This window comes from Nymphalis io, chromosome 27 (assembly GCF_905147045.1).
Source record: "Nymphalis io chromosome 27, ilAglIoxx1.1, whole genome shotgun sequence".
Lineage (NCBI taxonomy): Eukaryota > Metazoa > Arthropoda > Insecta > Lepidoptera > Nymphalidae > Nymphalis > Nymphalis io.
The window spans coordinates 5,821,069-5,846,733 of NC_065914.1; the positions used below are offsets into that span (position 1 = coordinate 5,821,069).

The window sequence follows — 25,665 nt, forward strand, 5'->3', positions numbered from 1 at the left end:
TCCCTTGTGCAAGTAATTACACTGACTCATTCACCCTTCAAACCGGAACACAATATAGAATATCAGATGAGTACCTACCCAGATGAGCTTGCACAAAGCCTTACCACCAGTTATATAATATAATCTAACTTATAATCTAAAAGCCGAGATGGCCCTGTGGTAAGAACGCGTGAATCTTAACCGATGATCGTGGGGTCAAACCCGGGCAAGCACCACTGAATTTTCATGTGCTTAATTTGTGATTATAATTCATCTCGTGCTTTACGGTGAAGGAAAACATCGTGAGGAAACCTGCATGTGTCTAATTTCACTGAAGTTCTGCCACATGTGAATTCTACCAACCCGCATTGGAGCAGCGTGGTGGAATAAGCTCCAAACCTTCTCCTCAAAAAGAGGAGAGGAGGCCTTTAGCCCAGCAGTGGGACATTCACAGGCTGTTACGGTACGGTTACGGTATAATCTATAATTTAATAATCTATTCTTTAAAATCTGTATTTATTTATTATGATATAAAAGCTAGTCGTTGCAGTAGACTACGTATTTAGTATGATATAAAACCTTTTATTTACGAATAATATATTTCTAAAGTTGTTAAGTCAAAGGAAAAGTATAGACGCGATACACTTGCTTATTAAGTAACAGCCAGTGAATATTCCACTGTTGGGTTAAGGCCTCTTCTCCTTTTTGAGGAGCAGGTTTGGAACTTATTCCATTACGCTGCTCCAATGCGGGTTGCGGGCAGTATGGCAGAATTACAGTGAACTAGACACCATGCGGGTTTCCTCACGATGTTTTTCTTCACCGTCAAGCACGAGATGAATTATAATAAATGTGTGTGCTTTTGCACAATTAAACACGAAAATTCAGCGGGTTTGAACCCACTATCATCGGTTAAGATTCACGCGTTGGGTCATCTCGGCTAACTCGCTTAGAGCATTTCTGCTCTAAAACAGTACTACTCAGCTCTACTCTGTTCAACAGGATTTTTTAATCTCAAACATAAAACTATAGTATGATTAACATCCACATATGATTAATATTCTTTTGTTTCAGAAGCTGACATCCAAGATGAAGTCTTGTTGGCTACCACCGACCTTGAACCGGAGCCAGAAGAGGTCCAGTACACCGATACGTCCTACACAAGCGCTTCCTTTGAATCTTTACCTCCTGTCATTGAAGGTTCAACTCAATTTTCATATTAATACTACGAGCTCTTGGGTAGTAGAAATTCGCTTGTCTAAACGTCATCCGATTCGACTTCAACTAATGAATTACGTCACGTAGACAATTCTACTATCAGTAAGTAAAACGAATCGTTACTTGTATATAGTAACCGGAAGTAATCTACAATATTCTTAATACTTTTTTTATCGGTAAATCTAACAGTAACTAAACACACCCTGTGTTTAGTTAAACACTGATTTATCCCTTTATGTCAACATTATGAAACAGTAGGTGAGCCAGGATAGTGAAAGAAGTGTTGTATTGTTATAAACAATATTTATTAAACAGGCAGAGTAACCACCCCGCTCAAGTTCAACAATAATAACGATCGTTCATTGTAAATCCATCGCTATTTAAACAAAAGTTAAATCATTTTAATGTTGGTAGTTTTAAAAATTATATCACGAAATTAAATTACATTTTGAACAAAATTTATAAACAACTCAACTTAAATAAATATTAGGTTATTCTAAATTATATACGCGTTGGTCGTGGTTGAGTTTAACAATTGATTTAATATTCGAATGAAGAACTGATCATCCCTTAAATGACATATATGAATAAATACGTAAGTTATTATAATAAAATTTTCTCTAAGCGCACCAACAGTCCAATGTCACGCAAACTTTGTACTCTTATATCTGTTTAATCAATAATGTTGGTTCCAATAACAACCATGTACCGTAGCCAACGTTTGTAGTAAAACACCAACCAAGTCGCATATAAATTACTTCTTAACATATATTAAAGGTAAGATAAAATCATAATACTATATTGATTCCCTAATGTCATATCAATTAGCAATTAATTTAATTTTTTGGTATAACTATGACTGCCTGACCGTGTTACGTAATATTTATGTCATATATGATATTGTGCACATAAGCGAAATACCACTCACGAAATACCCATCACGAGATCTCCTAAGCCCGATTGACTTGAAATTTGTCACAGTTCTTCCCCGATGTAGACGCTCACTAAGAACTGTTTTTTCGCAAAACCTATCCAAAACACGATTTTTCGTCTCCGTGTGAAGCCGGGCGATTATCTAGTTATAGATATAATACATTTTAGTGACTGTTGTGTATACTTTCATTTGTGACTATTTGTCCCCTAACCTAGTGACGTGGATCGTACGTGACGTATGACGTCATATTGACATCTCATCATTACATGAACTATGTAGTATCGGAACATTTTTTGTAATACTAGTTTTCGGTGTGAAGGTTGAACTTTGTAAACCGAATGATGGGTAATGAACTAGCGAACGGAAGATGATGTATATGGGTTCCACCATCAGATCTAACCAGATCAAACGATCAACTTTTTACCAAGTTACCAATAATTAGTTTAGTTTTTTGTGATATTTTATACAAGTAATACGTTATGCGCTAAAATTTTAGTTTCTATTTGAAATGTATTTTATATTATATCTTTTACAGAACCAAAAACCAAAAAGAAGAAAGGAAAGAAACGGGTTGAGGAGGTTCGTATTTATTAATAGATTTTTTTATAATTTCGACAAATAGATTTAGATATCCTTTAAAGTCAATAAACCCGTTGCTATTGATTTGGTAAATAGAGATAGGTAACCAAAATTAAGCACACAATTAGTTCAATAAGATTTGCCTAAATTCTGACTATTAATAATTTCGCAGACCTAAATTTTTATTTTTAATTGGCGTTCAAGTAAATATGTCCTTCGAAAGAAATAAATAACGTAATTTAGATAGAATAGCAAAAACAACTCTCTAGTCAAGCTCTCCAAAAAAAAACAACTCTAGTTTTGGTTCACGTTACTTTGTATAATAAGAAAATATGGTTATAATTCATGCATTTATAAACACTTTGTTAAATTCACAGACCGTTGAAGTTGTTAAGAAAACAAGCAGCGAGGCTTTCCAGTGGTCTGAAGAATCTTTACCGGCTGGTAACAATAATTTAATAATAAGAATCTGAATTAATATTATATTATACACGGAATTATTTTTGTGAATTACAATGCGCGTAAGACTACTCACGACTAAACACATACTTAGTTTTAGAAAAAATTTAAAGGATATTTTTGGAAAAATTTGTTTGGTTTTGTAAAAAATAATAGATAAATTAATGTTGTTGTTTATGGTGTTAGTAATATAGTCCTGTGTGGTTATCAGTGTTTATCAAATATATATAGTCTATTCCAACCAGCAGAGCAGGACAGATAATTGAACAACTTTGACATTGAATTGCTCGAGTTTTAAATGTCGGCGAAGTTGTTATCGGAACTTAAAAAGTAAATACAAGTATTTAAATGGAATAGTGTTGATAAACAGAGATATTTGAATCAAATATTATTTGTAGTGCATTATATAGCAGATCTATTAGAAAATCACATGGAATGTGTACATAACATTAATCTAATATTTGTTTATCTCTACTCCTTCGTCCATTTGCATAGGCTATAGATGAGCATATCTAAAGCCTAGTCCAGTCAAATAAGGAGTCTATGTATTCGATTTAATTTTTGTTTTTGATTAAATAGAAGAGCAAGTTGCAAAAGTCGAAGAAGAAGAGGTTGTTGAAAAGAAAAAGGGTAAAGGAAAAAAGGGTAAGAAAGAAAAAGAAGAAATACCTGCATTTGAAAAGGTAAGTTATAGACAATGGCTTGTCCAAAAAAAAGTGTAGATACCGATAGAGTTATAAACGTAGGCTACACCGATGATAAGATTTCATTAAGTGTTGAGACAGAGTAACATCTTAGTTACCAAGGTTGGTGGCGCATTGGTCTTATAAGGTATGTGTAACATCTTTTATCGCGTAGATCTGGGTAGGTACCACCCACTCATAGATATTCTACCGCTAAACAGCAATACTTAGTAGTTTTGCGTTCGGTGAGCCAGTGTAACTACAGGCACAAGGGACAAAACATCTTCGTTCCCAAGGTTGGTGGCACATTGGTGATGTAAGGTATGGATAACATCTCATACTGTGTTACAGTTTATAGGCAGTAGACTACTTACCGTCAGGTAGCTTATTTGCGAGTACATAAATATTATAACAATACCTTGATAAATTGATACGAAGTATAATTACTTAATAATACATAGGTCCATAATGAAGTAGGACATGACTCAGGGAATTTATAAAAAATATGTCCGTAAAATAAAGAAAAATCAATTGTTTCTTGAATTATTGTCGCGAACGGAGAACGAAAACGTACGTTCATTCCGAATTTAATCAATACATTTCGATAACTTAACAATAATACTTCCGATATTTACGCTTTACTTGTTTTTCTAAAACTTTACAAAAGAATCGTGACACCACCCTGCGTGTAGGTTTTTTGCGTGTCAACTATAATAAAAAAAACAGCATACAATATCTAAGGCTTATTTGAATTTATAATACTGTATATGAAGACAACACAACGTATTGTCTTATAAAACCCACTCGAATGTCAGGACGTGTGGTATTCAGTTCGGTATCATTGATTCTTCTAAAATTAAATGTTATATAAGCAAAATTATAAGTTTATAGTGTGACCACGTTCAAAGTCAAAGTTGTACTCAGTCTAAATGTTTCAAAGGATCGGAATATGTATTAACCTAAAACATTAGATTTGGACTTTCAGTTTTGAAGCTTATAGAAACATTGACAATTTTAATTCGTCAAGCTTAAAAATGATCGTGGGTTCAAACCCGGACAAGCACCACTGAATTTTCATGTGCTTAATTCATCTCGTGAGGTGAAGGAAAACATCGTAAAGAAACCTGCATGTGTCTAATTTCAATGAAATTCTGCCACATGTGTATTCCACCAACCCGCACCGAAGTAGCGTGGTGGAATAAGCTCCAAACCTTGTCCTCAAAAAGGAAGAGGAGGCCTTCAGCCCAACAGTGGGACATTTACAGAGCTGTTACGGATTACGGAAGCATATAGTTGCCAATTATAAGCAGATTTACAATAAAACTGCATATAATATTTAGAAATTCAATAAAAATCGGCGTTTTATTAAGTGTAGTTAAAAAAATAATAATAATTCAATAGAGGTTTATCGTTAGTTAAAATATTAAATAAAAACAGCCGAACAACTGGAAAAAGATGAATAAAAAGGAGAGAGAGGTTTGGCTTCAGCAGAGAATAGAGGAATGGAAGGCGGAAAAGGAAGCAGAGAAGTTAGTTTTAAAGAATTATTTCAAACATTTAACATACATAATATTGCTAATTCATTTACTACGTTACGTTACATATATGTTATCTTCCTCAAATTTTACGTCTTTGTAATTAGTGTTAAAGATACATACAAAATGATTGCATTGTATGATTAGTATCAGTCTCATTTTGTTAACTCATTTTTATTCCTTATGTAATGGGTTTATGACTATGTGGGTTAAATCCGCCTGGGTTGTTATCACCCATTCGTACTTTATCTAGTGTCAAGCTGTAATACATTTCATCATTATGTTTGTGTGGGTAAGTGAGCAAAATTAGGTACGATCTTCATTGCACTCCAATTAACAAATCGTACTATCGTATCGTATAAAGTATATGTATAAAGTATATGTATAAAGAACAAAAGAAAAATATTAAATTTTTCTCTTGTAACGCGGAAAACAGTATATTTTTCATACATACATTTTCTTTTTCAACCTACAGGCAAGCAATTCTGGCAGGTGCGAAAGAGAAAAGAGCAGCCCTGGCTCGTGAGCGTGCCGAGTTAATGGTTAAAGACAATGCTGAACAAGATGTCAGAAGAGATATACTGGCAAAGACAGTCAGTCTTTTTCATAGTAAGAAATCATTTTACACCCAAAATGTAAACAAAGTTATTCACAAATTACATATAAACTGAGTAGGTAGTTACTAAGAATGTTTGTAGCTAATACATCCAGACTCAGGACAAACACACATGTTCATGTACACAAATATCGGGGAGGGAATCGAACCCACAACCTTCGGCGTGAAAGGCAAGCATCCACCAACCACGCCAACCGGCTCGTCAAAAGTATATAAAATGAAATTATATAAAACCCAAAAAAACTTTTAACGCCTCCAAAACATATATTTTTATAGTATGTATTTTTATTCCATAAAACCATAGGTATATTTTAGACGCCTATCTGCTTATGCTTTTCAACGAATTTGTTTTATTTCATAATTATGTTACAACCAATTTCAAAGATTTAAATTAAGATTATATATCTTGTATCAAACCCAACATTTTTGACGATGGTTTGAAATAAGTAGATACGCTGTTTAATTTTACTTATCCACAAAGAATTAACGTGTGAACTGTTTGCTATATTTTGCCAAAAAAACACAATAACTTTATAATGGTTAGACTTGGATTTTGATCCGTAGATCTGTTGTATTATATATATTGTATTTGTCTAAGCCCGAAGATTCTCTTCTTCATTAAGCAAAATAATTTCGACGATTTTTGTTGATGTTGATGCCGTCTATTTAAATTATATATGTCTGTATTGTTAGAGTCAAAGACATTTACGATAATTACGGAAATTTATTTATATTTATATAACAAAACGAATACAATTCACTTAATGTGAGAAATACCGGTTAATTATGTAACTGTGTTTATGAATTACGGAGCAGGTCGAGTACCTGCTCAGTAACAATTAATCTAATTTATTAGAATCACAATTTACCAAAATTATAGGTAAAAAAAAGTGAATTTACTATATTTATTATTAATTTTAATTAATACTTTTTATTATATCAATTACATTATTTATTATTTAATTATGACATTTTAAAAAATTACTGATGATTTTTTTTTACTTTATTTGAATTTGATTAGATTAAATCTGGAAGTGCTATGTAGACTTGCATGCATATTAAATATACTATTAGTGTTTTATAAATTCATTTTTTCAATTCTTTATATGTATGGTGTAAGTGTGCTATTGCAAATAAATAAATAAATATTAAACGTCGTTTAGAAGGCAAGCCTATGGCAATAATTACAATTTTATCAATTTATATTATATATAATGAGTAGATTGTTACATGATATGTTTTTAAATTTACGTCAATGTTGACTTTGAATTGTTAATATAATTACGTCATTCTTTATATTTCAGAATTCGAAAAGCAAAAATTTGAATTTAATAGAAAGAAGCAGCTCGAATCCGAGGTACGATATAGACCTCTGCGTTTTTTTTTTTTTTAAATTATCTTACAATAAAAATACTCGCTTGTTTTTTCATGTTCTCATTACCTTTTTTTTTATATAGAATAGGAAGGTGGACGAGCATATGGGCCACCTGATGGTAAGTGGTCACCAAATGCCCTTAGACATTGGTATTGTAAGAAATGTCAACCATCGCTTATAGCCAATGCGCCACCAACCTTTTCGAAAGTGTACCAAACGCTTAATATCCCATTGTTCTTTTTTAAACTTCCATATGACCCACTTAATAATTTGCGATACTCACTATTTATAAGTATATATAGTTGTATTGCAATACATACCCAAAAATTTTTTTTGGAATTATCGATCACGAATTAGGACATATGACGAACCAAAATTTTCTGACAAAAATTACCTCTGCAGACCAATTTAGAGAGTGATCAATGTACTCGACTATTTTTTTAAATAGAGTCATATTATCGTAGTGGCAACAATACCTACGCTGTGATGGGCTCCCCGACCCTCGCGTGGTGACTCAGATGAATACATACATTCACCTGTGGAAGGAAACCGGTCTCTATGATGATAATGAGCTTAACAGGAGATGTCAAGAAGTTTTGCCGGTACATGAATGACTTTCTTTCAGATAACAATGAAATCTTAATATATATAAGGTATGTAGCTTTATAATATAAATATATATAAGACTATACAACGAAACGTAAGTCTCTGTTAAATACTGTAACAAGTATAATTATACGTCACAGCTGTATTATGTATGTGTCAATTTTCGTTCATTATACGTTATATTTTTTAGCTTTTATATATAGCTATATAGAGTTGTATAGTACTTTTATTGTATAACTACATATCTTGTATAATTGAAATTGCTTATATATAGAACATTTTAACGAAATTCTTCCATTCCATTTTTCTTGGAGGTGATCATGATAATGTCCGAGTATTACATAACTTTAGTTAAACAGTATCAGCTACTTATAAACGTTGCTTAGAGGCTGTTTAGTTAAACGATTATTTCTCTGTTTCTGTCATTATTGATATAGCTTTCGAAAGAAGAAGACACAACATTGTTTAACTAAACATCTGTTAAGTAACGTATATAAGGCCGTATATCAACCCATGAACTGGTAACGAAGATTAAATTTTATTTTTATTTTTAATAAATTAAAAGTATCGTTTGGTGCTATTTCAGATGCTGGAAATGCTGGAAGAATTTGTCGCCAATTCGAGACAATATACAGCGCTTCAGGCGAAAAGTTATAATGAGGTGATACCATATACCCAGTTAATTTAATAAACAGTTAATTTAATAAACTATGAGTTATGAGGTCATAAAAAAGTCAGGAAAAATGTACGTGATATGCATTATGAAAGAAATGTCAAAATTGATGAAAGACTACCACTTATATGACGTCACGTCACAGGTTCGCATAGCCCTCCGTGAACAGCTGTCCAATGCAATTGAACTCGCATCATTCACCGTCCTCCGAGATCTAGAAAAACGTTTCCAATGGGATTCCATTAAGCTGGCCCGCTATCAAAGGGAGTTCAACGGTCTAATGCTTAATTTATGGGTCGCTGTTCCATTACCCACTAGGAAACCAAAACCTGTTGAACCGGAAAGGTATGTAGTAGATAAAAAATATCCGTAACAGCCTGTGAATGTCCCACTGCTGGGCTAAAGGCCTCCTCTCCTCTTATTGAGGAGAAGGTTAGGAGCTTATTCCACTACGCTGCTCCAATGCGGGTTGTTGGAATAGACATGTGGCAGAATTTTAGTAAAATTAGCCTTCAGCCGCTGAGCAGAAAGTTAATTATAAACACAACTTAAGCACATGCTAACCTCATTGATTGTACCAGTCATTTTTGATTAAGATTTATTTGATTAAGTCAGTGAACCATATCGGATTTAAGCAGAATCTTCTTGGTAGTCGCCATTTGTGTCCTATTCACAAGTTTCCCCGCCGCGTTGTCAATCATTGGTGTAATAAACGAAGTTCTTCGCGTGACGCGTTATTGCAACAACGGCATATGGTACACATTCGTGCAATTGTAGCTTTTCCGTCGCACATTTTTAGAGGATGACCGTCTCGTAATTAAGTTCCTATGCCGCATGTATTGTGTAATATACGCTTGCTCATGATAATATATGATCACTAAACTCAGTGATCGTTTTTCCACCTAAGAACCATCCTGTATTCTATCCACTTGATTTCATACATTTTAGGGAACCAGTTGAACTATCCTTCCCATCAATGAAGGTAGCTGTCAAATTACCGAAGATCATAGATGGATCATGTGTTTGCGTGCGCGCAGCTCGTTCTTTGATCGATTTGCTCAGCGAGAGTTCTAGAAGTTTCGCACTAGCTGCCGATATGCCAAACAGATATGAAGGTATGTATTTAAGTACTGGTTTGATTTGCTTAAACTCATGACGTCGCCATTGAATTATTTATTCATATACCCCAAAAATGTAAAAGGTGTGAACGGAAGTGTATTCCGTGCCTCGGAAAGCACGTAAAGCCATTGATCCTGCGCCTGAACTCTTTCCGGTCGTGTTGATTTACCGTCCCATCCGATTATGAGAGTATGAAATTGAGAGATTAGCCACCGTGGCTGAAATCGGTCAGGACTTCATCACTATAATATATATATATATAATGCCTCTATTCCTATTTATTCTTAATTTTCCTATTAACCTCCAGTTCAGCGTATAGTTTGTATTAAGATTGGGCACGACAATAGCCCCAGGGGTCAGGACCCAGTGGTGACCAAACGCCCTTAGACATTGGCATAGCCGGGGAATATTATATATATATAATGCCTCTATTCCTATTTATTCTTAATTTTCCTATTAACCTCCAGTTCAGCGTATAGTTTGTATTAAGAGTGGGCACGACAATAGCCCCAGGGGTCAGGACCCAGTGGTGACCAAACGCCCTTAGACATTGGCATTGTAAGAAATGTTAACCATCACTTACATCGCCAATGCGATGCTTGGGAACTATGATGTTTGTCCCTTGTGCCTGTAATTACACTGGCTCAATCACTCTTCAAACCGGAACACGACAATACCAAGTGCTGCTGTTTTGCGGTAGAATATCTGATGAGTGATTGTTGCCTACCCAGACGAGCTAGCACAAAGCCCTACCACCAGTATATATATGTCACTAAGACAATTAACATTAGACACAATATCACATCAAAAACATTATTACATGTTTTAATTATCATGGTAAATATTCTACTAATTACAAGTAGTCTCGGCATGTACTATCACATTACATATAAATCAAATTATCTTATATAGTAATTAATTTCATTTTTTACGGTTCTTTATACGACAAACTTTTTTACAATTTTCCTAAGTGACATAATATGTCATATTTTGTCTATGCTTATTTCAGTTTATTAATGTTTATTATAATATTATAGATTTATTCATCTTTAATGTAAAAGAGCATGTAGCAACATACAAGCTGAAGAAAGAACAAGATGAAATACGTACTAAATTCTACAAGGAGATACGCGACAAAATCAAAGAGGTCGAAGCGTTTTTGAAAGCAAATCCGTAAGTTAATTATCTTTTATATATACGTTTTTAAAAGCCTGATGGCATTGGAGGGTCAAGATAAATAAATCCCTTCGCTAAACGGATTCAGCCCCTTGCCAATCACTTTATCATCTCATCGCTGAACGTCATGACTTTACGAGTGGGAGGAAACCAAGACAAGAGGGCTCTAATGCCTAAAGGAGGCTTTGCCATAGGGTCACTCGCAAGATCCACTGTGTCTTATTAGAAAAGTACCTTACCACAAAAAATCCTCTAATCAGTTCTTGCAACACCAACATGGGGTATATTTGTATGTATCGGAAACCAATCGGGAAAATCGAAACACGCCTTATTTAAGCAAACTCTTATAAGCACTTTTGAACCATATTACAGAAATCAATTCATTAATGCTACCACCAGCTCGATAAATTCCACCGAGGAGAAATGACATGACATTCAGAAGTGTTAACTCAAATAAAATCCATAGTCAACTATATAGAAATATATAATAAGTACCACATATAAATTAAAAAATACTACCAGCACGCTTTTGTAATATGTATATTTTCTTGTATTGTGTAATTTACTTTATTCATTAATGTTTATTTACCATAAATTTATATTTTATATATCCAAATACACTTTAATTTTAGCTCAAAAGCAAATTTCTTTAACATAGAAGCATTACCCTTATTGTCTAATTAGAAACTACCAATGGTTCCCATACAGAAATACCCAGACCTGAAAAGAACCGTCGAAAGAAACTCGGAATAATAAAGACTCCAGACTCAAATAATAATATTTTCTTGTGACAATATCCTGTAATGTGATGAATTCATGACTAAATTTTACTGGCTTCACCGTTTGCTTTTATAACTTACACTAGCTGATCAATGCCCACTTCGTTGATCGGCAAACATTGATTGTGGTTTGGTTAGTACTAAGTGCTATGATTTATTTCTTGACTGCCAAGAGTCGCGTTGGCCGAACATTAATAAAATTGCATTGTCTTGCGTATTTGATATTTTAAATTATCTCTTAACTATGCAACCAAAAAACATTCTGTAAAAAACGAATTTTATCTAAATACAATTTCCTTAGTGATAAAGCAATTTATTTCTAAATAGATTGACGTGGTGTAGAAAAAAAACCGTCTAATAGAAATATTGCTCAAAATTGATGAGATTACGACACGTTCGCGGTTCAATACCTATGTCGTATTATCTCTTTAAGCATTCGTCTAAATTATATGCAGTAAAAGGTAAAAGTCTTTTGTTTTAAGCACTTGAGACGATAAGTTTACTTATTTTAATAAGAATTCATCCTTTTTGATAATATGACCAATAAATATGACCTATTTAAATATATTTTTTTTTTATATAAAAAACTACTTTTTGTGACTTAAATGTAAAGTAAGACATATGCCGTCGCTGACTTTTTCGTAGGCATTATCAAGCTCTACAACTTTTCTCTAGAACTCAATCATATATCTCTCATCGTTAAGGCAGCGTTCGAAAGAAACGTTTTCGTTCGGCCATTTTTATTCGACTTACTTTGCAAATCCGACTACCACGAAAAAGTCTTTTCATTTTTCGGGTTAATATATATAACATATATATATAACACTCACAAATCATGTGGCTTTCTATTGGTAAAAGAATTTTCAAAATCGGTTCTGTACATCCAGAGATTACCCCCTACAACCTCACAAACGTTACCTCTTTATAATAATAATATAGATAGATAATAAGCTGTATATTTGGTGAGAATCCAAAATCAAAATTGCAATAGTTGTAGCGAGATATTATAAAACTTTTATATTTGAAAATATATTTGACGCAACTTTGGTCAATGATTGCCTTCACAATGAACACCTTACTTATACTGTTTAGTTGAACACTTGTTTTCTCTTTGTGTCATTTGTTTGGCTTTGGAAAGGGAGACAGCATAAATTGTCACCCCTCCCCTAGATAATGGCTATAGATCATTTCTTTTTAAAAGTTCATAAAATTAATCAATTTTGCCGTAAAAATCGTTTATTTGGTACTCCGTTAAGGAACGAGGGTTAGCGGAGGAATAGCGGTTTGGGGTAAATTAATATCAAACAAATATAAATAAATAGCCTATGACACTTACAAGTAATGTGGCTTTCTATTCGTAAAATAATATTCAAAATCGATTCAGTAGATCCAGAGATTACTCCCTACAACCTCACAAACTTTACCTCTTTATAAATTATATTTACCTCTTTATAATATTAGTATACATATCTAAATGTTTTTTTAGTTACACTAAAAATGAAAACGAGAAGGATGAACTAGACAATTTAAATATGGCTGAGCCTCCATTTCTACCTGATCCGAGGACATTCATAGCTGAAGAGAATGGTAAATAAAACTATATTTCCGTTTTTGTCTTCTTCTTTGTTCTAGTCCGAATTGTTCATGACTGCTTATTTCACTTTCTTTGATGTATTTTTTTAAATCCCTATTTACCATGAATCAAACGATATCCGTTTCAATAAGATATCTTGTGGATGAATATGGACTCAAACTAGAGCAGATCAAACACATTGCACAAGAGAAACGAAACATTCATACGAAAGCATTATGAAAATCCTTGGCTAGCATTATGAAAGGCCTCCCCGCCTTTGTCAAGCAGTCGACGTCTTTCGGCTGATATGATGATGATGATGATAATGATTATAAACACTTTTCAAGCTATAGCGAACCTCGTATTCACCTCCAGACATTGGAACCAGAACTTTGAGTTGCTTGAATCACTTATTTTTACAATTAGAATGTTATGTGCTCTGTGTCCATCGCTGCACTAATCTATCCAAGATAAACATTGTAAGTTTGTAACAAAACCGCCTCATTTCAGAACGTGCTTTCGCGAAGTATTTGAAAACCTGCAACACAAGAACAAGATCCGGCGAAATTAATCTGAGGAAGTACAGGTATTTTAAGATATATTTATGATTGTAAGCTTTGACCATTGATATTTGAAAGCTTCAAACTTACAGTTCTAAAGCTCATCGCTCATTTCAGGATCTGCAGTGGAGTATTAAACCTCGACTTACTGGTAACACCGCCACAACCAAAGAAATTTAGCGGAGGATTGTTTATGACAACATGTAAGTAGTTTGTGAAATGTGAATGAGATATTTGCAACAACAGCAAACTAGAGAAGTAATATCATTGTCAACAAATGAGCTGCATTATGCAGGTAACCTATTTACCTGCTTGCATACACTACTGGTAAATATAATCTATTATATGTATATAATCGAAATACCACTCATCACGAGATCTCCTGGTTGACTTGAAATTTGTCAGTTACTCCTTCCCCGGCGTAGACGATCACTAAGAACGGATTAAACGCACATCCTATCGAAATAACTTTTTTTGTACGTATGTGTATCCGTGCAAAGCCGGGACAATTAGCTAGTTATGATATAATGTCCTTCAGACCGATTTCGGTCACGGCGATGGCCAATCTCAAGAGAGATTACCTAACTGCGCAGGACATATTATAATGCACAAGTGTGTGCGCAAACCCAAGTGCACTCTCTATTCCCTAATTCACATAATCCGATGGGACAGCAATCCGATATGACCGGTAAGAGTTCAGGTGCAGGACCAACGGCTTTGCGTGCTTTCCGAGGCACTTGAGTTTACATACTTCCAACTTCCAGACTTCGGGCTGCTACTTAGAATTTTCTGACAGAAAAACCCAATAACTTTTAATTGACCCGACCTGGGAATTGAACCCAGGACCTCCGGGTCTGCAGCCTTACATCAAGCCACTAGACCAACGAGGCAAGTAATGATATAGACACCTTGTATGTAAATTTTTACGTTCGTTTTACCACAAATTCTGGAGAGTTGAGCTCATTCGTCAATCACTTAATGTGAAAGCCCCATTGTAGCTTAAAACCTATTGATGTCCTCATTGAACGTGCTCATTCAAAATAGAGAGTAAAACAGTCAACTGGGGCCAATTCTATTATCAAATTGTCACTTTATCGCAATCGAATCGAAGCGTGATCGTTGCCGTTTATCCGTTTTCCTATTCTTTAATTTAATTATTGTTATATTATTTTTATATACTCATTAAGAAAATGTTTTCTTAGTATATAACTTAGGCTTTCTAATACAGTAACAGCCTGTGAATGTCCCACTGCCGGGCTAAGGCCTCATCTCCCTTTTTGAGGAAAAGGTATAGAGCTTATTTCACCACGCTGCTTCAATGTGAGTTGGTGGAATACACATGTGGCAGAATTTCTTCATCGTAAAGCACGAGATGAATTATAATCACAAATTAAGTACATGAAAATTTATTGGTGCTTGCCCGAGTTTGAACCCACGATCATTCATCACTGGGCCATCTCGTCTATTACAAATAAATATCAAATTTATATTTAATTACCTTGAAAGTAAATTATATCAATTAATTTATTTGAATTTTTTTTATCGTACAATAAAACTGGGACTACTCGCTGTTATTATAATGTATTGCGCGATAAAAATAATAAAATCAGTAATGATAAAAGCTTGTGATAACAAAAAAAAAAACAGTTTATTTAGGAACTTATAACCAATAAATAACAAAACATAAGTACAGTTGATTTATAATTTTTACATAATATACAATGACGAATATATTAGTTTAGCTAATATTAGTTAGCACAGCATACATTGCAATGCCAGTGATATCATATTGGCTTTATAAAACAGTCATTTGTTTACTATCAATCGACTCCAATCGGTCGTAAATCTAGATTTTGTTGTAATGTCATCGCACGATAAGAAAATTGAGTGAATCGAGAAAATAAACGCAATTTTGTAGTTTTCGAAAGCAAGCTAGCAGACAATAAAACAAGATTAAAATGCTCTTGCATTCATTTAGATTTTTCTAAATCTTGAGTCACTTTTTAATTTTGTCGTCTAATCCTATTGCTGTAAAATTTTTTCGTCGCAGTTCTAGAACTGATCGTATTTTAGGCTAAAGACACATTATCTTGCTGTTTCAGTTTATGCGTTGTTAAACTCTTTTTCATTCTTTTCCAAAATAAACTATGTTCTGACTCATCTTTTGGCCATACTATGTAAGTCTTTGTGAGCATGAGATAGTGAAGTGTGTTTGGACGGAGCCGTCTCGGTATTTCTTCTAGAAGGATCAGAATTAAATCTTCTCTACGAGTTTCTAGCAATCTGTAAGAAATAGTAAAATGATATTTTAAATATGTTATGTTCATCGATTTAAAACTTTTGATAATACTACAAATTAAGATTTAAAAACACCCCTTTTCTTTGAAAACAAGTACGTTATATATTTCTTTACTTTTACAGTCCGTTTTAAAGGCAATCTGGCACAGATAACGTGCAAGTCTAAAGGGTTTGTCCTTCGCGAAGCTACTTAGTTTTTTTTTTTTGACAATATACCATAAACATTTATTGGCCCAACCCAGGATTTGGGTCCAGGACCTTGTGATCTTTAGGTTTATACGACAACTCGACTGAATTCGACATTATAATATTAATTAGTTGCATTATGTTTTTTAAGACTTTCTGAGCATATTATCAAATGTAATGTCATGAAAGTCAGATTACTTAATGAAAATTGCATTTTACCTGTGCTGAGCGAGATGCATCTCAAACTGACACCACTGACTCAGCAAGAATCTCTTTGATATGATAAGCATAATGGATCGGGACCGGTCCATGCAGGAGACTATGTTCTCTAAGATTGAAAGGCCAACCTGCAATATGTCAATAAGGATCAAATTAGTATTTAATTATCATAACTGATATTATAAATTCGAAAGTGAGTTTGTTTGTAAATTTGTAATTTATTTAAATATAAAACTAAACTCGAAATAAAAAAATAAAACGAATTACTCCTCAAAATATTAGGTGTTCATATCCCACAGCTGTCATGTTGGAGGAAGATCTCGTCTCCAATTAAGAAGCAGTGTTGAAGCTTATTACACCACGCTGTTTAACGTACCTCTTTCACCTAACACATATTTTTTGGGTCCTTAAGATGTTTTTCTTCACCAAGCACGAGTTGAAGGTTGAACGCAATTTAAGCATATTATGATGCTCATATACTCCAATTTAAAATTGTGATATTCATTTAACATCTTGGCCTTGCTTTTTGTCTTGTTAACAATTATTAAAAACCCTAAAAATTCTGAAACTTTATTAACAATAAAATAGATTCTACATCACCTGAAAGTCTCTTTCGTGAAGGCAAACGCTGACATTGCAATCTCTTTCGACGTGTGGCAGGAGCTGGTCCAATACCCAAGCCCTGTCCTCGTTACAGTACGAAACAAATACATCATAGTTAAAAATGGATCCATCTGAAAGAGACAATCTTTGAATTAAAACTCAACTTCAGAACTGAGTCAGATCATATTTTCATGATGACACTAATATTATAAATACTTGGCAACTCCTATACAACATGATTTTATTTAAATAATACTCTATATACTAATAAACAAGAAAATTATTGTATCCTATTATTATAAAAGTAAATGAGCTTCACCTTTCCACCGCTGTAAATGACATTATATAAAATAAATCTTGGTAGTAAGTCTTATAGCATTAATATTTTTACATTACAGTGATTCACGAGAACTTTCGTACCAATGGCGTGTCATACACTTTTATGAGAAAATAACGGCCTTAAACTAAAGCCTTTTGTAAAGCCGTTGGAACCTAAACTTTTCTGTTTGGATTCGATTTGCCGACTCATCGAATTATTATTTTTTAATACAAGCGAACAGGAGGCTTTCCTAGTGGAAAGTGACTACCACTGCCCATGGACACCTGCAACGCCTGAAGGGGGCTTGCAGGTATGTTGCTGGCTTATGAGAATTATGTAATAATATTTTATTGTGCAGAAAACCGTACAAGACAATTATTCTCATTAAATTTGCGACGAGAAACTACAACAATACAACAATAGATATAAAGCTAAAATCGAATTTACCATATGTAATTATTCGTTAAGAAAATGTACTCACCAACACAGACGTCTTTCTTATTAATCAAACTAAGCATGGCCGAGTTTCTCATTGTTATCACGAAATACCTCAAGTTCTTTCTGAATATAAAGACGAAACACAATATTGGGAACAGCACACCCGGTATGATGAAAAGTAAAAATTTATTCCAATATCGTATATAATCGTCTGGCATATCAAACTCTCGACGTTTTTCATAACACGAATCTATCTCTGATACCGATTTCGTTACACCGTCAGTTACAATTAAACATTCATACATATGGGTGAAATCATTAGTGTCCAATAGTAAATAGTTACCAACTAGTACTGGACTATATACATTGTTACATTTTTTAGTTTCTTTACATATGTCCGTTAGATTATTCCTTTTATGTATTATATCGTTGAAATATTTAAATCCTATGTGGAATGATAAGGGGTTTCGCGTATTATCATTTAGTCCTGTTATTAATGTTGTCTTTTGTTTTAATTCATTTCTCAAACCAACTTCGTATATATCCCTCGCGTGACAATTGCAAATCAAGAAATTCCCAGATAAAGATATATAAGTAAGGTTTTCTAGATCGTAATACATTTCTCTGGTTACAACATTGATATTGTTACTTTTCAATGATAGCAGTTTCAAGTTCTTCATGAAAGTAATCAAATCGTTAAACCAAGATACTATTCTATTGTTATCTAAATCGAGTATTTGTAATTTTTTCAAGCTGTTCGCCACGCGTTTTGGTATAGATATTATTTCGTTGTTGCTCAATTTTAAAATTTCCAAATTTGTTAGTTTTTCAAAAATGTCCATATTACGCAGCGCTACGTTATCAGCGAATAGAATTTGTAGTGAATTATTTAATTCTTTAAATACATGCGGTGTGCTCAGTATTTCGTAATTACCAGAGATGTCGAGGTATCTCATCGAGGGAAAGTGAAAACTATCATCTCTTATTCTGTTCAGGCCGGAGTAACAAATTGATAATCGTTTAAGCTTCTTCTCAATACTCTTTAGTATGTTAATATTACGCTGTCCAAAACATGTAAATGACAAGTCTAAAGATTCCAAATTTAAATTTTGGAATATGTCCAAAGATTCGAAATACATGTCCCTAGGCTGTCCACTTTCATCGTAAGCATAGTTTCTGCTTAAATCTAAATGTTTTAAAGCCGTTAGAGATCTAAAAGCGTTAGTTTCTATGTAGTGTATATTATTTTCTCCTAAGTAAAGATTTTTCAGCTTGGGCATCCTTTGGAATGTGTGACTACCCAAAGCTTGTATGGAACACGACCGTAGATCTAGTTCCCTCAAGTTGCTGAACGTGAAGGCTTGAAATCCCACTGACCACAAGGTCAATTCTGAAAATAATAACAATTAAGTTACATTCATTTACTTAAATGTATTATTCCTATATCTGTAACATGTATCATTCAAAACCATGTCAAAAATGCACACGTAAATAAGCTATAGGTAATCAAGAATCATTATTAGTTACGAAAATACTAATATTTAATATATAAATTGAGGATATTTAAGTCAAACCTATGCCTTTATTTAAAACATTAAACAAAACATATTATTCATATGAAATAAAACAAGAACAATTTCATTAAAAATGTCCAATAATAGTTTTTACTGGTGGTAGAGCTTTGTGCAAGCTCGTCTGGGTAGGTACCACCCACTCATCAGATATTCTACCGCAAAACAGCAGTACTTGGTATTGTTGTGTTCCGGTTTGAAGGGTGAGTGAGCCAGTGTAATTACAGGCACAAGGGACATAACATCTTAGTTCCCAAGGTTAGTGGCGCATTGGTGATGTAAGCGATGGTTAATATTTCTTACAATGCCAATGTCTAAGGGCGTTTGGTGATCACTTACCATCAGGTGGCCCATATGCTCGTCCGCCTTCCTATTCTATAAAAAAAAGGTCGAATATTGCTAGAATATGGCCTTCAAATAAAACTCACATTGTCTTTACCAACATTATTTATACATGATCATCTATTAGATATTATATAATTATTATATAATAATATCCTGGGACATTATTCACACACGGCCATCTCATCCCAAACTAAGCAGAGCTTGTACTATGGAAACCAGACAACTGATATACTACATATACTACTTTTCTTTTGTAAATACATACTTATATAGTTAATTACACTCAAACTCAGGATAAACAGTATGTTCATGCATACAAATGTCTGTCCTGAGTGGGAATGGACCCCACAACCTTCGGCGTGAAAGGCAAGTATCTACCAACCACGCCAACAGGACTGTCAAGTGGTTAGAACACGTTATCGTTATCCGAAGACGCTGATTGCAACTGAATGTTCAATAATTGTGATAGACGGCGAAAAAGCATCGTAAGGTGACCTCTGTGTCGGTGGAAATTCAACCACGTGTGCTTAAACCGTATTGAAGTAAAGTTATCCAAATCTTCCCTCAAGAAGAGGTCTTTGGCCAATCGGAAGGTGCCAATCATATACAAGTAATGAAAAGTATAAGCAAGCTTACGTTTTCTATAGGTTGTTATATTCGTATTTATATTAATCTCATTTGTTCCCGTCGCATTTAATATAACGTCATATGTCTCGTTATAATCCAGATTTCCGAAGTTATTCCCGTATAACGTTAAGTATACCAGGGTAAATGCTAAACTACGCTCTAAATTGTCTTTCAATTTAAAAATCTGAAACAAAGAATAGGTATTTTATTTCTGGTAAAAGTTTGAGGTTTTGGAACACCATGTGGCCCACAAATCGTAACCGAAAGTTTAAGGACCATTCTATCATATGCCGGACATGAGTTGGGTATTAATAAAAATCATCATATGCAATATTATCATCATCTTCATAATCACCATCATCGTCATCTTTCATCACACATCTCATAATTTCTTAAACTACTTTTTTTCTGATAAATTAAATGAATTTGCATAAAATCAATCAAGTTTATACGGTTTTAATGTTTTCACGATCATTTCGCCATGCGAATATTGTTTAGAAAACAAGCCGCTCTGGATAGATACCAACCACTCATCATCGCTAAACAATACTATTTTTGTTTTGTTCCGGCTTAAAAGGCTGGCTCACTCACCAAATTAAATTGTCGATGCGCCAAAACTGGGAACCCAGATGTTATGTCTCTTCAAACCGGAAAAATAATAAGTATGGCTGTTTGGCGATATAATATTTGATAAGTTACCGCCCGTAACTATCCACACAGAACTGTGAATTAAGGAATACAAGGCAAATCAGTTTCAATTATAAAGTTCCTTCATTAACTCACCGCTGGAACACGAGTCAGTCCACAGTTGACCATACTCATGTACATAATCCGTTGATCTTTAGTGCATTTGAAATTAGCTACTTTCTCTTGCAATTTGCTGACGTCTTCACGAGATGAAATGATTATACTCGACGCCTTGGTACCTGAAAAATATTATGATTACAGATATACCTAAATATTTAGTTAGTTTTAAGATTGTGCAAGTTATTTTGAATATTGATTTTTTTAAACTTAGTCATGGAGTATCTTATATCCGTTGACTGCCTCGTTGGTCTTGTGGTATAAGGTTGCGCAAAACATATTATAGTGCACAAGTGTGTTTGCGAACACTCTTGGTGGTGGTGCACTCTCTATTCCTTTAATCTCATAATCCGATAGGACGATCCGCCACGGTGATCTGACACGACATGAAAGAGTTCAGGCGCAGGACCAACGGCTCTTTTTTGCTGCTTTCACGAGGCACGACATATAAAACTTCTAGACACCGCGCTGCTACTAAGAATTTTTCGATGAAAAAAAAACCGAATAACTTTTTATCGACCCGACTTGGGAGTTAGAAGCCAGGATCGGGATCTGCGACCTTATCTACTAGACCAAAGAGGCTGTCATCACACAATCATGCATATATATTGCTGTAAGCAATTATTTGTCATATTGATGACAATATTCTTAGCTTAACATGTTATCTATTTATATATATTAGATATATTTTGAGGAGATTTGAAGCTTATTCCACCACATTCCAATACGGTTTGGTGGATACATATATAGTAGAAATTCATCGGACGCATGTCATTTTCCTCACGATTACGATTAACAAATGTCAAAACACTTAAATAGTCGTTTCTATAGCTCATTCCAATCTTAGAAGGAGATAGATATAAACAAACGTTAGATTTAAATATTCCATGCGATTTGCTAATAGTTCAACTGTTTATTTATAGTACAACATTCAACTACTTAATTACTAATTACTATTAACTTTAAATTTACTTTTAAAGTTCTGATAATAATTTCGCTGATATTCATAACTCTAATTTTTCACTAATCCATCATGAAAATCATAGATAACTCAATGATATCGCATCAATTTCTTCGTGTATTTCATGTGGTTGGAATAGGCTATACAACCATAAACTCACCGTCATTCAATCTCCCATATTTGTCGACCCATGTCTGTACGTCCGTCATATAACCAGTTAGACATGTTGTGTCTTTTGGATCGCTCTTCCAATCCCTTTTATCATGGTTGGGTTCAGCAGTCGCTGCAGCTACACATAATAAACAGCAAAGGCTGGAAAAAATAATTGCGGTAATGACAGTTAAATAAGTCCACACTGATTATCATATTGAGTAACTCGATGATAAATGTTTATAGCATACTAACTATAACTAAATATAACTAAAAAAAAGCCGAAATGGCCTAGTGGTTAGAACGCGTGAATCTTATGAATCGTGGGTTCAAACCCGGGCAAGCACCACTGAATTTTCATGTGCTTAATTTGTGTTTATAATTCATCTCGTGCTTGACGGTGAAGGAAAACATCGTGAGGAAACCTGCATGTTTCTAATTTCATTGAAATTATGCCACATGTGTATTCCACCAACCGGCAATGGAGCAGCGTGGTGGAATAAGCTCCAAACCTTCACCTCAAAAAGGGAAAGGAGGCCTTAGCCCAGCAGTGGGACATTCACAGGCTGTTACTGTTACTGTTACAGCGTTCAAAGAAAACATCATGAGAAAACTCAATGTGGAGATGTGTTTTAGAATAATCTCGAAAACTTACCCTTAATATACCAACCCGCATTGGAGAAGCGTGGTGGAATAAGCCTCAAACCTTCTACTCAAAAAGGAGAGGAGGCTTTAGCCCAGCCGTGGGACATTAACAGACTGTTACTGTTACTGTATACTAACTATATAGAGTATTAATTGAAATAATTTATGAGAATTCGTTTTTAGAATATTACATTTTCTAGATATATATACTATTTAATAAATTAATATGATCGAAATCAACGATGACAAAATAAATACGAAAATACTTTACAAAGTATTATATATATACTATGTGTATTTATTAGATCTCTTTAACATATTTATATCCGGTTCATATGACTTCGTAAACATGATAATATTAAATTATTATTATTTCTATTTGTAAATCAAATATAATAGTCAAATATATAATATTTTTATATATGTATGTAAGTTTATGGAAGCACCCCGCCTTTATGTTTATAAAATCTCTCTCAGATTGGATTCTGGAAGCGATGACTCGTTGTACAACAAATACATATATTTTAAGTTTTTAGTCCTAAGCATTTTCTGTTTTTCAACCCCTGACGCAAAACGAGATGTGTTATATGTTTTTTTTTTTAATTTGTATTTTTAATGGGCCTCTATAGGCAGCCTATGTCGGTTTGACGTGTGTGTCTGTATCTCTGTTTGTCTGTCTACATGAGATCGTAGATCTCGAACGGATGAACCGATTATCATTTAGTTGATTTTGTTTGAAAGGATTCTTAGTTGAATGTTTTAGGCTATGTTTAAAGAAAATTGATTCAGCCGTTTAATAGTTATGGGGGCTGGAAGAGGAGATGAATAAACGACAGTAAGCGAATATATCCAACTGGGGTATCAAATGAAAGGATTTGATTTTCCGTAACAGCCTGTGAATGTCCCACTGCTGGGCTAAAGGCCTCCTCTCCTCTTTTTGAGGAGAAGGTTTGGAGCTTATTCCACCACGCTGCTCCAATGCGGGTTGGTAGAATTCACATGTGGCAGAATTTCAGTGAAATTAGACACATGCAGGTTTCCTCACGATGTTTTCCTTCACCGTAAAGCACGAGATGAATTATAAACACAAATTAAGCACATGAAAATTCAGTGGTGCTTGCCCGGGTTTGAACTCACGATCATCGGTTAAGATTCACGCGTTCTTACCACAGGGCCATCTCGGCTTCATCAGGATTTGATTTGTGTATTACAAAATTGGCTGTTCGAATTAGTTATGGGGGAAGGGGATGACTTGTCGATCGAGGGTTTTAAATTTTCCATTTAATTTTTATATATGTTTGAGGTGTACAATAATTGACACTTGTTGTTATCATCTATATCTTTATATATGTACTAAATACGTCATACTAACCAAAACAATTTAGGAAATGTTTGTTTCTATTATCTTAAAGTTTTGTTCACATTGACGACATAAATAAGTATATAAAATAGTTACATAGTCTGTGATTCGAAAAATTCTCAGTAGCCTGGAATCTGGGTTCGTTTAAAGACAATTAAATTCGGTGCCTCAGAAAGAACGTTATGCCGTTAGTGGCGCATTGGCGATGTAAGCAATGGTTAACATTTCTTTCAATGCCAATGTCTATAGGCACTATGACCTTTACATAAGATGGCCTATTTGCTCGTCCGCCTACCTATTCTATATAAAAAAAAATTTAATCAAGAAGAGTATGCTTATAAATATATTACAAGTCCACTATAATATGTCCTGCGCAGTTGCCTAGATTCTTTGAATGGCCGCCATGACCAAAATCGGCTATGACATCATAATTTTGAAAATAAATCATGTTTAAGAACTAATCTTAATACAGAGAAATGAGACGACTTGCTATTAAAACTTCAAAATGATTACAATAACCTTGAAATGAAATAAAAAAAACTTACATTTCGTATAAAAACATTGTACAAAATCCATCAATCCCTATTTGTCAGCTAACGAAAACTTGTAACATTTTGACTGACGAGTAATCAAAAAAAAAATTTACACATAAATAAACACATAAACACGTGTTTTGATCATTAATAATATAACTTATACGGCGTACACGAGTCGTAAAAATAAAAGAGTAAAATCTATCCGTTTCATTTATTTATCTTATCTTATAAATAAAATACAAAACGTAATCTAATATTGACAATGATTGGTCGCGATCGAGATACATATTATGTTTATCAAACGTTTATCTTTTAATAGAACAGATTATCCGTCTTCATAAATAAATTAAATGGCAACTTTATTACATAAGTCTTCTTATTCTCGCACTGAATTATCTAGAAGCATCTTCATGTCAAAGAACACGCATGGATACATAACAGAAAATTCTTATTAAATATGATCGCGAAAGGTACAGTTAAAAGTAAAGTAAAAGGTTAAGGTAAAATAAAAATAATCTATGTGTTCAGAAGAAAACCGAACAATTGTTTTTTTCAAGTAGGTTGGTAAGCTTTTTTTTTATATTCCGGGAAAGCAAATGACTCCACTCCAACTGATGAAGTGGTAGTTGTCCAAACGCGACGACGGCTAGTACAGTCGAGAATGTTCTGCACGGCCCGCAAGATGCCTCTTCACGCCTCGTTTGAAGGAACCCAGGTAAATGGGCGATGGTAAATAGCC

The 25,665-nt window shown here is 33.9% G+C and overlaps 2 protein-coding genes across 2 annotated transcripts in view; one reads left to right on the forward strand and one right to left on the reverse strand.

The window, feature by feature from the left end:
- LOC126778825 (dynein axonemal intermediate chain 7-like) overlaps positions 1-25,665 on the forward strand; it is a 36,827-nt gene that overhangs the window by 1,141 nt on the left and 10,021 nt on the right. Inside the window, exons 2-16 of the mRNA XM_050502526.1 lie at positions 1,054-1,179; positions 2,667-2,710; positions 3,088-3,154; positions 3,749-3,852; positions 5,290-5,381; positions 5,863-5,996; positions 7,308-7,360; positions 7,843-7,980; positions 8,571-8,645; positions 8,803-9,002; positions 9,606-9,772; positions 10,814-10,949; positions 13,218-13,318; positions 13,815-13,890; positions 13,982-14,067. Of these exons, the coding sequence (XP_050358483.1) occupies positions 5,308-5,381; positions 5,863-5,996; positions 7,308-7,360; positions 7,843-7,980; positions 8,571-8,645; positions 8,803-9,002; positions 9,606-9,772; positions 10,814-10,949; positions 13,218-13,318; positions 13,815-13,890; positions 13,982-14,067 (1,240 nt within the window). The 5' untranslated portion in view covers positions 1,054-1,179; positions 2,667-2,710; positions 3,088-3,154; positions 3,749-3,852; positions 5,290-5,307. The remainder of the gene's footprint in view (positions 1-1,053; positions 1,180-2,666; positions 2,711-3,087; positions 3,155-3,748; positions 3,853-5,289; positions 5,382-5,862; positions 5,997-7,307; positions 7,361-7,842; positions 7,981-8,570; positions 8,646-8,802; positions 9,003-9,605; positions 9,773-10,813; positions 10,950-13,217; positions 13,319-13,814; positions 13,891-13,981; positions 14,068-25,665) is intronic.
- Positions 15,557-25,095, reverse strand: LOC126778816 (toll-like receptor 3). The gene is made up of 8 exons (XM_050502514.1): positions 24,936-25,095; positions 22,396-22,547; positions 21,254-21,396; positions 20,480-20,654; positions 17,971-19,317; positions 17,168-17,301; positions 16,568-16,695; positions 15,557-16,147 (listed from the first exon to the last, which is right to left on the reverse strand). The coding sequence occupies exons 1-8, from the start codon at positions 24,950-24,952 to the stop codon at positions 15,934-15,936; spliced, it is 2,310 nt and encodes a 769-aa protein (XP_050358471.1). The 5' UTR covers positions 24,953-25,095; the 3' UTR covers positions 15,557-15,933.

Coding starts and splice junctions, on each gene's coding strand:
- LOC126778816 (XM_050502514.1), bottom strand. Junction 20,655..21,253: donor GACTGACTCGTGTTCCAGCG/GTGAGTTAATGA, acceptor TCTTTGTTTCAG/ATTTTTAAATTGAAAGACAA. Junction 17,302..17,970: donor TAAGAAAGACGTCTGTGTTG/GTGAGTACATTT, acceptor TGTCTCTTTCAG/ATGGATCCATTTTTAACTAT.